Here is a 12,720-nt window from a genome sequence, read left to right as displayed (position 1 = left end):
ATATCTCCACAACATAGAGTCCGGTTGAGCTTACCCAAACTCTACAAATTAATCCTGTGGAACGGTCCACGGATTAGTTTCTGCAGTTTGAGAGACTAGAAATGCGCCCCAGGGGTCGTACGTTCAAAACCCACCGGAATTGCACGTCCACGACTCCTAGCACGCGCGTCCAGACTGAGATATTGTCACAACGTATCGCTAATACTACAAGCCAAATAGAAGTAATCTTTTCGCCGGAAGTATGTAAGCGGAGAGTGTTCTCAGCATTTCTAACTGTTGCTCAAACTTTACCTTCAAAATGTCTTGTCTAAATTGCGCAACGACATTGTCGTTATCATTTTCTCGGGTTTCTTACAAGAAACATTTACTGACAGCACAGTTTAATCCAACCAACTTTTCAATCATCTTGTTTAAATATGCTAGAGGTACCGGCTGTTTTCAACAGATTCGTTTATGCAACGACCGACTCCAAACTTGCACTGTTTTTACTGTATATTTGCTAATGCAAGTCAAGTGTAAAACAAACTGCTGCTAGAGACGTTACTCCTTGGCGGACACCAAGCACTGTTTTACATTGGGTTTTGAGTAAAGAATAAGGATAACTAAAATCATTCTTAGCCATTATATCTTTCTCAGTTTTCTCAGTCCTGTTGTTATCAGGCATTGAAGTGACAAACTGCTCAACCGCAGACGCAAAGTCCATACCCATCTGTGCCAGCAAACTCAATCATTCTAGAACTATAATGTAAGAGTATGACTTTACCAAAAAACATGTGTCACCGTCAGACCATAAACCTACCATTTTTTATGTCCAAGGCATACTTGTGAAGATAGTAATTGAACGATTTCTCAGTCATTCTGCACTTTTATAATCTTCTGTACCTATCTCCCTCAATGGTTTCTTGTAGCTGAAACCTGAAAATTGTTAGCAGTCTTAGTGCACGGTGAAACAGTCCAAACCATAACAAATAATCAAATCCTTGGTGCTGCAAACTTTACTGAAACTTACCGTGGTCAATCTCGCTGCTCGCTCCATTTGACTCCTGTACTTCACAAAGCCTTCTTGCTCCCTTCATTTGCAAAGAGTCTGCCATAGATTCATGCTTGACAAGACAAATCCAAAATGAACAACAATGCTGTGGCTAAAACTTGGGCACCTTGTAGACAAGTACTCTATACACGTACCAAGTTGATCAATTAAGACTAGACAAACCGCTGAGAAAGGTTCATACGCCAAAATTTAAGTACCATTAGTAAAATAGAGTATAGAACTGCAGTAGAACATATCCCAAGAGTTTGAAGTGAGGCATGTGATAGTTTCTTCTTGCCTTGTTCATGTAATAAAGCCTTTGCAAGAACGAGCGACATTTAGCCGCTAACAAGAGTGAGTTATAAGATATGACAGTACGAATCAATTAATTTTAGTAAATAATGCTCGCTCATTACCTCCTACATTACGTGTTACGTTAGTCAATGCTGGCTGTTGTTTGTCACTTTCGTTTTTTGCTCGTGTAGTCTCTCACTTCAAAAATCCTTTCTAACGGTACCGTAAAAGAGTCCACACTTCGCACTGATCTCCCTACGCATTAACCGTCTGTGCAGATGCAAATTAGACCGCATAGATTGCAGGGAAGAGACAAACATTTGCATGCGAAAGAAGCACCGGACCCACATGCTTCTACTAGAGATCTAGTCTATTTTGAATAATGTTTTGCAGTGATTGCGACCTTGACGTATAATAGTTTGCAAGCCTAGCACCTTCTAAGTCTTTCGCGCTGGCTTAAGAGTCCAAGAAGTACTGTATACAACGCCATCACCCCACTAGTACTGTTTTGTGTAGTACATTAGATGTAGATAAAGATGCCAAATAGCAACTGCACGTGCAGATCTAGAGCTATACACGTCACAAAAGTCACAAGCCCTTCGTGCATTGCAGTATGCATTAGAATCTCTAGTCGAAGGTTTAACTTTTATTTGAAAACGTTTTGTTTAGAAACAAGTTGCGGTTTGTGTGCGAGCTGGAATGTGCATTAGACTTATCTGCATGCTGTCAGAGGTGATGTCTTTTATGGGGGAGGATGTTTTCGCGACTGCCAAGTATGCCGTTTGGTTATCAATCCATCTGTTTACTTGCATGGTTGTCAACCTAGAATCTAGATTTTTGCTGTTTTATAGTTAAGACGTCGATGTGTGACTTACTTTAAACAAATTTAGCTTGACCTTGCTCTAATGTATAGCTCGATGTCTCTGATTGCTTACAGGCGGCGCTCCTCTAAACCACCATAGCGTAGCTAGTACAAGCGCATGCAATAGTTGTCTCCACTGCTCTTTCCGTTCTATAGCTATGAATTCGGCGTGTAAGAATCGCCTTGATCCCTGAATACTATAGATGACACTCTAGGCCATATATCTTTTCCTTTTTCTATCTCTGGAAATCAAAACACAACAAGATTTTTGCTACGCCCAACGTCAAATGTCTAATCATGGAGACCAAAAACCAGACCATGCATGCAGATCGACCTCAAACTAAGTCCGAAATTTAACACAATTGTGGAGATACGCAGCTGCGCTTTTTGTTTAGCTCGTTTGCAAGCGCTCGACATGTACGTCCAAAAAGACTAGAACCTGCTTGTCTAGTAGGAGAGAGACTATAGTTTGAATCGCACCACAGAACGCACTACTAGAGCTGTATAAACACTGTCTCCTTACCTTGACAGTTTGGTGCAAAGCAGTAGCATTTGAGCGGACGACTAGCAACGCCTTTGTCGATCACAATCTGCAGGTCGACTCTAGTCAATAAGAATGGAATGCGCAAAGCACGTGCTATACGAACCGAATAATGTGCTCTGTCCGCGCCAGTTAGTCAGTGTTTTATGCTTGAAAAGCCGTTGAAAAGGCGAAATAATTATCGAAGAAGTCAACGACAATCACAAGCCGGATGTTCAAAGGCTGAAACTGAAGCGAGGGTCGCATTTTGTCACCTTCTGGTCGTCAACATTGATTAATATTGGTAGTGATTGCAGTAAACATTGTTTAAAAATCTAAATAATTATCATAGGGTATTTGTAACAGAATACGGGTATTTGTATGCAAATAACATTTGTTGTTATACGGGCATCTAATGGCTTGAGGTCAGCAAGTGTTTTTGCCGGTTGTGAGCTGTTTGGCGAGAAGTCGCGTTCTTGCGTACTTAGCAGGCGAGTCGATAGAGTTGTTTGGGCGTAAAGCATCCATTTGTGTGTATTGACGTCTGTTCTTGTTGTCTCCGATGTAGTCTAGCCCACTCGGCAGCTGCGACATTGTCAAGTCCAAAGAATACGAAATGTAAAGCGTCGATTAGAAGACAGAGGGATGTACGTCATCACATGAAGGTGGGCTGTGTGTGTGTGTGTGTGTGTGTGTGTGTGTGTGTGTGTGTGTGTGTGTGTGTGTGTGTGTGCGTTTGTGTGTGTGTTTGTGTGTGTGTGTGTGAGAGAGAGAGAGAGAGTGTGAGTGAGTGTCTCTTTTTGTGTTTGTGTGTTTGTGTTTTGTAATAGCTCAGTTGGTTAGAAAGTCATCGTAGGAAATATGTACATCTGGGACCTTGGAAGGGTTGTTAGTTCGAGTCACAGCGATGGCGAGCTATGGCATAATTTCCTTAACTAAAAAAACTTGCTTCTCTCGACTCATGAGTATAAATGAGTACCTGGTCATTGACTGAAGACCTAAGCAACCATCGGCTGTGATGTGACAGCAGCCACTTTGGTCCTGGTGAGACTTTGGGTGCTTACAACATAGTTGGGTTCACAAGTCGGTGCTCCTGCAAGTGCCTGGCCTGGCTCCAGGAGTTTGCTAGTGCAGGCCCAGAGTTTCCTGAGCAGTACATAGTGTCCAGCTTAATAGCTGGGGCAAGACCTCTGAGAGGCAACCCCTGATGTTTAGGTGTTGGTTGTGTGTGTGTGTGTGTGTGTGTGTGTGTGTGTGTGTGTGTGTGTGTGTGTGTGTGTGTGTGTGCACGTGTGTGTTCGTGTGTGTGCGTATGTGCGTGCATGTGTGCATGTTTATGTGTGGTGTGTGTGTGTGTGTGTGTGTGTGTGTGTGTGTGTGTGTGTGTGTGCGTGCACGTGTGTGTGTGCATGTGTGTTCGTGTGTGTGCATATGTGCGTGCATGTGTGCATGTTTATGTGTGGTGTGTGTGTGTGTGTGTGTGTGTGTGTGTGTGTGTGTGTGTGTCTGTGTGTCTGTGTGTCTGTGTGTCTGTGTGCATGTAGGGAGGGCGAGGTGTGGTGGTGGACATGAATATAGAAGGAGAAGAGATGAAGGGTGCGTTTCTATTACCTCTACCAACTATTCCGATTGAGACAGTAGAGTTTGCTTCTGTTTCTTTACATCTATCGGATTTCATAGTAGGCCGTCGTCAGCTCCATGTACAGTCTACATCGTAGCATAAATTTGCAATAGCCAGTGATCACGACAGGACGAACAGGAATGACCTAGACCGGGTGTCTTGATGCCAGTGGCTCATCTGGTTGTCCTTTGAAACGTTCCTTTTCTTTCAAGAATGCAATGTTTGTTGTGGTATCGCTACACTTTCATCCACCATCCATAGATTGTATGGCCTTCTCCGGCTAGAATGTTTTCCGAGAACCAGAAGATGTTGACTCAGCCATTTCCATACTTTTATACAGGAGGTGTAAGACAGATGGGAGGTGTCACAATAGCAGCTTGGCACAAGTATTCAACAGCCACCAATGTCTCTTTGCCGTCGAAGCTCTACATCTGACTTTATCAGCACTCTTCTGCAACCATCAACGACAGCAGAGTGGAGAAAGCTTTATAAAAACCGTACGTAGCAGGTGCTCTTGGCAAGTCTTTATCATCCAGCTCTAGGGACAGTTTGACACCGAAGGTGTTGTTTCACTATATGTGTGATTCTTTCAGGTGTCTTTCAAATCGAGTGGGAAGATTGCATTGTTGCCACAGTGACCACAGCTAAACTAGTACCTATTGTTGAGAGCTGAAACCTGGAGTGGAAGCAACTGCTTTGCATAGCGGATGCAAATATAGAGCAGTAGTCAAAGCAATAGAAGATGCTACTACTAGTGTGAAACCTACGCAGGATCCAAATTCAATGTTACCGTGTTTACTGTAATATACATCACTAGATACATGCCCCATCCTTTGTACGGGCAAGATACTGTAGGGTTCTGATGGAAGATGCAGTCTGAGTGTTTGTGAACACATCAAGTGCAATCTTTGTTGCAAGGTCCCGATGTGCTGGATGAATTCAAGTCTTGCTTTTCACGCTTTTTTGAAAGAAATCGACACACTTCCTGTGTAACACTTGGTACATGAAACGTGGAGCTTGGATTTGGTGCAAATGTAATCAGAATTTAGAGAGAAATGAAAGCGCTAGAAGTGTAGCTTCAATTGGCAAGAAATGCGAAGGACGATGACACGTACAGTCGACACAGGACTTGTGTGGGTGTGTGTTCGAGTGAACTTGAATGTGTAGCGTTTACGTCATCGAGAAATTTTACACGGGGCAACCCCTCAAGAGGGGACCTCTTGCATAATTTTTTTAAATTTTTATACACAAACCTCCCTCTTAGTGTGCTGAGTGTGCATGTCGATTTTGGTTGTGAACGGACAAAAGATGTGGCTGCGTATCACGAACACACACAGACACAGACACACACAGACACACACACACACACACACACACACACACACACACACACACACACACACACACACACACACACACACACACACAAGCCTTGGCCTTCCAGACCCATGTAGCTTCAATTCAAAGTCGTCCTCTATGGGTCTGGGATGGTACCGCCTCTTCTCAATATATTGCGGTTGGTCCTAGGACCAGCATTAGTGTTCAGTTTCATAATGCATACCTTTCCAATTACAGCTGTAATCAACGAAGACATCTCATGCATATCTGCTGTCTACCAAAGACTACACTGTACACAAACGACGACTTGTAGTGCACTCTTCACGCAAACTCACGTCCCTACACGTTGTGGTTTGTATTCTGCGCCTGTCAGTGGCAGTAATGGCACGTAGTAGAGCTGTTTGTTTGAATCGATACTTTGACATCTGCACTAGCCAGCCAGCTGCATTCTCAACGACTTCATGATCACGTCTACTAGACAAAGTCTTGCAGAAAATTCACAGCGAAATTGTCACGATTTTGTGTCAAGTGACATTGAATCCCGACGATTGAGTCATGGCGATCAGACACATGCCGATCGCGTCCACGGCACCTCTAGTAAAAGAGTGTTTCCTATCGCCCCGTTCGCGTTCCCTACTAACACACAAATGATAAAACCATAGCTACTGTAAACACAAAAGTACCCATGCAGTGGGATGCGACACGATGTTCTAGCGTGACATGTTTTCGTCGTTCTTGGATTACGGCCGTAATTTTAAAGGTATGCATTTATGAACCTAAACACTAATGCTGGTTTTAGGACCAATGTATTGAGAAGAGGCGGTACCATCCCAAACCCGTGGAGGACAATTTTGAATCGATGCTACATGGGTCTGGGAGGCCGAGGCTACACACACACACACACACACACACACACACACACACACACACACACACACACACACACACACACACGACAATTTGAGCTTTATCTAAACGTCATTTTTGTTTTGTTGCTATTTTTAGATACCTCCATTGTCATCATCACTTGCAAAATCTACGAAGGTGCTACTTCATGTACAGTCATAGTAACACCCCTGACCACTTACTGTATTGCACACTGTAGACAAAAAAAGCAAAGAGACCAAGACAGCCAGAAACACTTGCACCGTCTGCTGAATCTCTCATCATTCATCAGAAAAAGTTGATCTTCGAAATACTTGACCAACATTCTGCAGCTGCTGTAGTTGACGGAGGAGAATGATACCAATAGTCAGGTACAGGTAAAGTTTCAAGACACATTTTGGTGTGATAGCATAAGGTCATTTCTATGAGAAGATACGTCCATGTCCAGAGTCTGAGGCCAAGATGCCCATTCCTATAGTTGTAAGTGAATGCAGTAATATGTAGTCATGCACAGACAACAGCCAGCGTTTCTGTTACATAAGAAACCGTATGTCAACAGGCACAGTCACCAATGCAAAATTAAAGTGTCATAGTCTCATATGAACAGGGAGCAACACCTATCAGTCAGGTACAAAACAATCACTAATGGAACATCTATTGATTTAGTGGTAGAAAGCCCGTTCTGTCTGCAGCCCATCAGAGGTCAAAACACTGCCACGACCACTCCATGTTGTTCCTTGCTCTGGCAATGTCACAGTAAACATGGTAATTGGTATACTTTCAATATACTTCTGATTGTATTTTCTTCCAGCATTTGCCTGATTCATTGTTCCAGTCAGCACTTGTGACAAGTGACCATATTGAAAAGAATCCAGTGTGATGAAGGTCAACAATTTTAATTTACGAAACTTTCACACTTTTTAATTTCTGGCTTGTTTAGGTATTGATTAGTCTAAACAGCAACAACCACTTGACATGATAAACGAACTTATGAACAATTCAAGGGTAATTAATATCTAGTTCAGTTGGTTGTCATAAAATATCGTGCCTATTGATCTTGCTGTTATGTGCAGCCGCATTTTGTGGACGTTGATGATACCGTGGTGGCTCCAAAAGTCTGTGAACAAATCAAAGAAATATTAACACGGGTTTCCAACATTGAAAAGAAACTTGTATGCAACTTCATGTATCTGCCATTACACAGTTGACGTCCAGCGACATTTTTAACTTTTTGTTGTGCTGTAGGATTATCTACTGAGCAAATCAGGGGAAAGAAGAGAAAGCACAGTGATCAGTAGAACGAAAGTCAGGCTAAGAAAGAACCATAGGTAGCCTGTGGTGCCTCTCTGCCATCAAGGAATGACTCATCAGCTGCACCATCTACTTCTGCTGTAAGTCTCATCATGTCTCTTTGCATACAGACATTTACCACATACACGTCCGTTCAGTTGTACACTTACCAGCTGGTGCATGTACAAAGTGTACTTACGTATCTATATAGGTATGCATTGATTCTGCATTGCATGGTCACTGCATGACTCGATCTAGCTGCTACAATACGAATCTGTAATGGTCTATACTACATATAGGCCTAGACACACAAAATTGAAATACGTACTATATGTCCTACACGTGTACTTACATGTCCTGTACTACTGTCTAGTTGTTATGTGTAGGAGTTGGAGTACAATGACTTTTGTGGGCAAAAACTGTGCATGAGGCACGCAGAAAGAAAGGTTCATGTGAAATGGCCAGATGCCTCATCCGGTGCTTCTTCACGCATGAAGAGCTCGCTACCTGAAGCGTGTTAAAAGCAAGAAATGGTTGTCACAATCTGCCGCATTCCAATGAAGAACAGCTGCAACTGCTCCTAGGTATATAACACTAAACCATTTGTTGAATGTATAATGTTAACGCACGCTCTCTGGTCTGGAATTTCAGGGCTTGCAAATTTCATATGTACGACTGTGTGTATGGTCATGTGGGGTACTGATTATGCAAATCAGGTACATGTCATGTGAGTTGATCTTGAGATCTCATGAGAGTCTCATACGATTTGCATGAAAATTTTCAGTAGGGTGGTATCAAGTAGTCTTAATAATGCATTCATTATGTTTAGGCTCTTGCGCTCAGCTGGGATCACTACGTGGCGCAGCTTGTTTTCCTTTCATTGGCTATGGAAGTTCGTGTCTCACAAGCATTTTGAACCATTTTGTCAGTCCTTCACATCGAGAATTCTTGTACAGAGAAGGACCGACAGGCTGACCCGTTGCACAAGGTCTGCAGCCTTTTGCACAATATGCGTATAAATTGCATGCAGATGTGTCAGCCTGATGCGTGTGGCTCATTGGATGAGTGAATGATTAAAGCCAAAGGCTGCTTTGCCTTTAGGTATGTAAATGTTGTTAGTACTCTAATTATTAAGATTGATAAATATATAAGTAAATTTGTATGTAGACAATGTATATATGGGATAGCGTGACACATACTAATATGTGTATGGGTTCTATACGATGTACACCGGCAGCAGCAGCTAGCCATGAGAAAGGAAAAGCCAAATGTCATCAAGCAGGCCTTCATCTGGAAGACACGGTCACCACCAGTGTGGTCTACAGACAGTCATGCAACTGCTGAATCCACTCTATCATCAGGAGTACACGATCTCATTGATCAATTTTACACATCAGGATCTTTGTTTACGGACCAGATTCCATGGCTTGTGTTATAGTTCAGCTGAAACTGAAAGAGCTACCTCAAGGATTTAAAATCTAAAGGAATTTGGAGAATTACCTAGAGGTTCAATATTTTTATTTTTTATGGGTAATCAAGCTAACAGTTTATATTTAGGCTTCTTTGGTACCACAGAGTGGGTACCATACAGTGGGCCAACAGAATGATGTCACCATATGCATGATGACAAATCTTCATGCTGGACACCATCATCTACCTTGCCATCATTTCAACAGAACACTTGAACAATAGGATGGATACCGCAGAATCATTGTTTCCAGACCAGAGGCTATCACTGCTTACAACAAGCATATGGGGCACATTGATACATCAGATCAAATCATGAAATTATTACAAGGCAACATATTAGTTATATATTGTACTAAATGAAGTAGTTATTGTAAGTTACTAGCAGGTCCTTTATAGAATGGATTCATTGGAAGCCTAAAAGTACTGTTAGGAGATCTTTCTGCACTTGGTTGACTTGGCTGGTCTAAACTCCTACATCATGTTTACCTCCCTCCAACATCAACATCTCAATGACAATTGTCTGAAATGAGGAGGGAGGTATTCGCAGAAAGACTTTGTATGTGATCCAGCTACTACAAGGATTGGCAAATTTTTATTATGACCAGCAAGCCGACAGAGTGTCGCTGTTTTGTGTGGCATCTAGGAAGAATTTGGCAGTCGGTGTACACTTAACATGAGATATCGGCAGATGTACAAGCAGCAATAGCAATTAGCTCTTGGCTAGGAACCACCGCAGGAAGAAGTAATACCAGAGCTGCAAGAAGTAGAAATGAATCTGGCAAGAGCCAGACTTTGATTACCACCTTTACTCTACCACCACTGCCATTGCTGCCACACCCAATCCTCGTCATTGCTCACATATCGATCCCGATTGTTGGTGACTAGAGAGCATGTTGCATTGTCTGCAATTAGGAGGTTCAGAAATTCTGCTGTCGTCCTGAATTGAATATTGTTTTGAGAATTATTTTCTGTGGTACTGTACCTTGGTTTTATCTTTCTCAATTGGTTATGGATAGTGGGATAAAGTAATTACAGTTGAGAATGATATAGTGTATAGTTGAAGTATAGTGGTAACACTGGTTATGTTGACACTGTTGGAGATTATAGTATCTATTACTATAGTTTATTGACTAATACAATTATACGGGGCTAAGGTTCGTTTGGGCCCATCCATCAACCAGAGTGAGCGATTGGCAGGTACAGTACACACTGCTGTTGACTACATACATTGTTGCAATTGTACGCACACTCACATGTAGTAACGAGAGATGTACACATGCACCATCCAGCCTCCTACTTCAGCTACTTCATTCTGAACATACTACAAACTATACTGAACGCAAGTTCTTGTTCCTCTCTAATTCAGTCACTTTCGTGATGTAGGAACTTCTTCAATCATAATGCGAGATACCGAATGCCATCCTGTGTAGCCATCATGTGTCAATGAGAACTTCTTATAACATTTCCAATGTTAATTCCAATTGTGACTTGACCTGCTGAAATGTTCTCACAGTATCCCTCAATCTGTCTGTGACGATGAGGGTCATCATCAGCAGAACTACCATGCACAACCCCTTCAATGGTCATAGGTCCACTGCACTTGTTACCATTGAACGTAAAATACCATCGAGAACAGCATCGACCACTACTGCAGTAAACCCTGAGAGCCCCTGCATATGCAACACGTAGAGCTGAATTGCTGTGATATTTCTTAAAATTACAGTCCTGTTGGAATAAAAGCAGAAACATGTCAACAATTACAATTACAAATTAAGTTAGAATAACCTGAATGAGTCCAACGTCCTTCCCTTCATTTCTCTCCCGCACACTGTTTCCAGTTGAGTTTGGCAGCTTCTCCTTTCTCTCCTTTCCTTCCTTGTTCTCCTCTTGTCCCTTGTGGGCCTCGTGGACCATGTCGACCGTGTATACCTCGTGGACCATGTGGACCTTGTGAGCCTTGCGGACCAATTTTCCCAGCATTGCCTTTACCTTACCACCGACATCTCCATCTAATCCTCACTCTCCTTTCACCCCTATTCTCCGTTTCTTCCATCTCGTCCTGGTAATCCGGGAAATCCGGGAAATCCAGCAGATGCACACGTCTAGTCATTCAACAAAACCAGGCATAGTAAGTTGTGATACATTTTAGTTAATTCATTAATACTTGATAAATCATCCCAACCTGCTGATTTCTGTCATCTGACACACTTTGACCACCAGAAGTAGCAATGACTTGAATGAGCACCAGAACTGTCACAAAAAAAATGAAAACATGATGATGACCGATATCCTCGATACTGATGAAGTGAGCTGGTGAGCTTGCTCTTATATACTCCTCCTCACACACCCTCACATCCGGGGGGAAGGGGGAGAGCTACAGACTAGTCTAAACTAGAACATTTCCAAGGAATCCAATGTTTCCAAACATTATCTACCAAACATGGTTTCATTTTAATTTCCATTTAATACCCAGCCTCTTCCAACTTCTTGCAAAAAGCTCGTGTTACTATTGTCACAAATGGCACTAAAAATACCCTAGCTACTTCTATTGATCTCCTACAATTGTCACAGACAACTCGAAATACGTTAATTAGCACACTCGAAATACGTTAATTAGCACACACCACTTTTTAGTATGCATGCATCATGTGGTAGCTGCATACATGAATCATGACCAAATATATTAGGAGGGAAGAAGAAGAAAAAGCGCTACCTGAACAGCAAGGAGAGGCGACAGCTGCAACATCAAATGCTGACGAGAACGTGAACGTCTGGCACGGTTGCTTTCTCAGGAATACAGCCTGATCTGATGATGCAGACTGAAAGTTTGCCGGATTGGCTCGTATAAACACGAGCGTTGTTGGCGTTGGTTTCACTCTGATTGTGCAGCACTTATCGATAAACCAAGAGTAGAGCGATCTTTTGGTTGCTCCTAGTGTAGCTGGAAACATTCCGTTGTTTGGAACACTGACACAACAATTCGACCAACATTCGACTCGGTACCATACGAATCTCTGTGCAAGTTGCAACCGCTTTCTGTAACCATCATGAACGATTCATGTTGCCTGTTGGCAGCTCCGCTCCACTCACACGTGCATTCACATATGGCAAGAGAACATGCACGCGCACCATCACTACCCTCGAACTTCCAGACGTCTAGAGCGCGCGCGAAGGTAATTAGTTCTAAATTCCTCTCTAATTCGGTCACTTTTGTGGTGGAGGAACTTCGTCAATCATAATCCAAGATACAGTTCCTAGATACCCTGTATAGCTGTGAGACGACCAAGGGTGTCACATGGGTCTCAAATGTGATGGGTGTGTGACGTCATAGACAACGCAAACATGTTAAACTAAGATGTTTTTACGACTTCTTGATTCTCAAACAACCCAAGATTAAATACAAAAATAAT

The 12,720-nt window shown here is 42.5% G+C and overlaps 1 protein-coding gene and 3 long non-coding RNA genes across 8 annotated transcripts; 2 read left to right on the top strand and 2 right to left on the bottom strand.

The window, feature by feature from the left end:
• Window positions 1-482: 482 nt before the first annotated feature.
• Window positions 483-3,072, bottom strand: LOC134187032 (uncharacterized). The gene is made up of 5 exons (XR_009971055.1): window positions 2,834-3,072; window positions 1,249-2,776; window positions 1,010-1,173; window positions 800-915; window positions 483-738 (listed from the first exon to the last, which is right to left on the bottom strand). It is a non-coding gene; the product is annotated as an uncharacterized LOC134187032 (long non-coding RNA).
• Window positions 3,073-3,252: 180 nt separating this feature from the next.
• Window positions 3,253-8,417, top strand: LOC134193639 (uncharacterized). Its single transcript, XR_009972098.1, has 8 exons — window positions 3,253-3,371; window positions 6,671-6,709; window positions 6,771-7,178; window positions 7,243-7,306; window positions 7,362-7,435; window positions 7,491-7,722; window positions 7,796-7,941; window positions 8,227-8,417. It is a non-coding gene; the product is annotated as an uncharacterized LOC134193639 (long non-coding RNA).
• A 72-nt stretch (window positions 8,418-8,489) lies between these two features.
• Window positions 8,490-9,633, top strand: LOC134186001 (uncharacterized). 2 transcript variants are annotated; one of them, XR_009970888.1, is made up of 5 exons: window positions 8,490-8,556; window positions 8,670-8,732; window positions 8,797-8,941; window positions 9,008-9,346; window positions 9,398-9,633. It is a non-coding gene; the product is annotated as an uncharacterized LOC134186001 (long non-coding RNA). The 2 variants fall into 2 exon arrangements; XR_009970889.1 differs by having other exon boundaries at window positions 8,670-8,941.
• A 677-nt stretch (window positions 9,634-10,310) lies between these two features.
• Window positions 10,311-12,441, bottom strand: LOC134185973 (collagen triple helix repeat-containing protein 1-like). 4 transcript variants are annotated; one of them, XR_009970884.1, is made up of 5 exons: window positions 12,314-12,435; window positions 12,024-12,251; window positions 11,493-11,560; window positions 11,096-11,412; window positions 10,311-11,035 (listed from the first exon to the last, which is right to left on the bottom strand). XR_009970884.1 is itself a non-coding variant. In XM_062653871.1 (5 exons), the coding sequence occupies exons 4-5, from the start codon at window positions 11,288-11,290 to the stop codon at window positions 10,751-10,753; spliced, it is 480 nt and encodes a 159-aa protein (XP_062509855.1). In that variant the 5' UTR covers window positions 11,291-11,412; window positions 11,493-11,560; window positions 12,024-12,251; window positions 12,314-12,441; the 3' UTR covers window positions 10,311-10,750. The 4 variants fall into 4 exon arrangements, 3 of the variants coding, with proteins under 3 accessions (XP_062509855.1, XP_062509872.1, XP_062509863.1); XM_062653871.1 differs by having other exon boundaries at window positions 12,314-12,441; XM_062653888.1 differs by having other exon boundaries at window positions 10,311-11,412.
• Window positions 12,442-12,720: the final 279 nt, after the last annotated feature.

Source organism: Corticium candelabrum, chromosome 1 (genome assembly GCF_963422355.1).
Source record: "Corticium candelabrum chromosome 1, ooCorCand1.1, whole genome shotgun sequence".
In the NCBI taxonomy this organism is placed as follows: domain Eukaryota; kingdom Metazoa; phylum Porifera; class Homoscleromorpha; order Homosclerophorida; family Plakinidae; genus Corticium; species Corticium candelabrum.
Note: the sequence above shows the minus strand (reverse complement) of the source record. Positions and strands in the feature narration are given on the sequence as shown.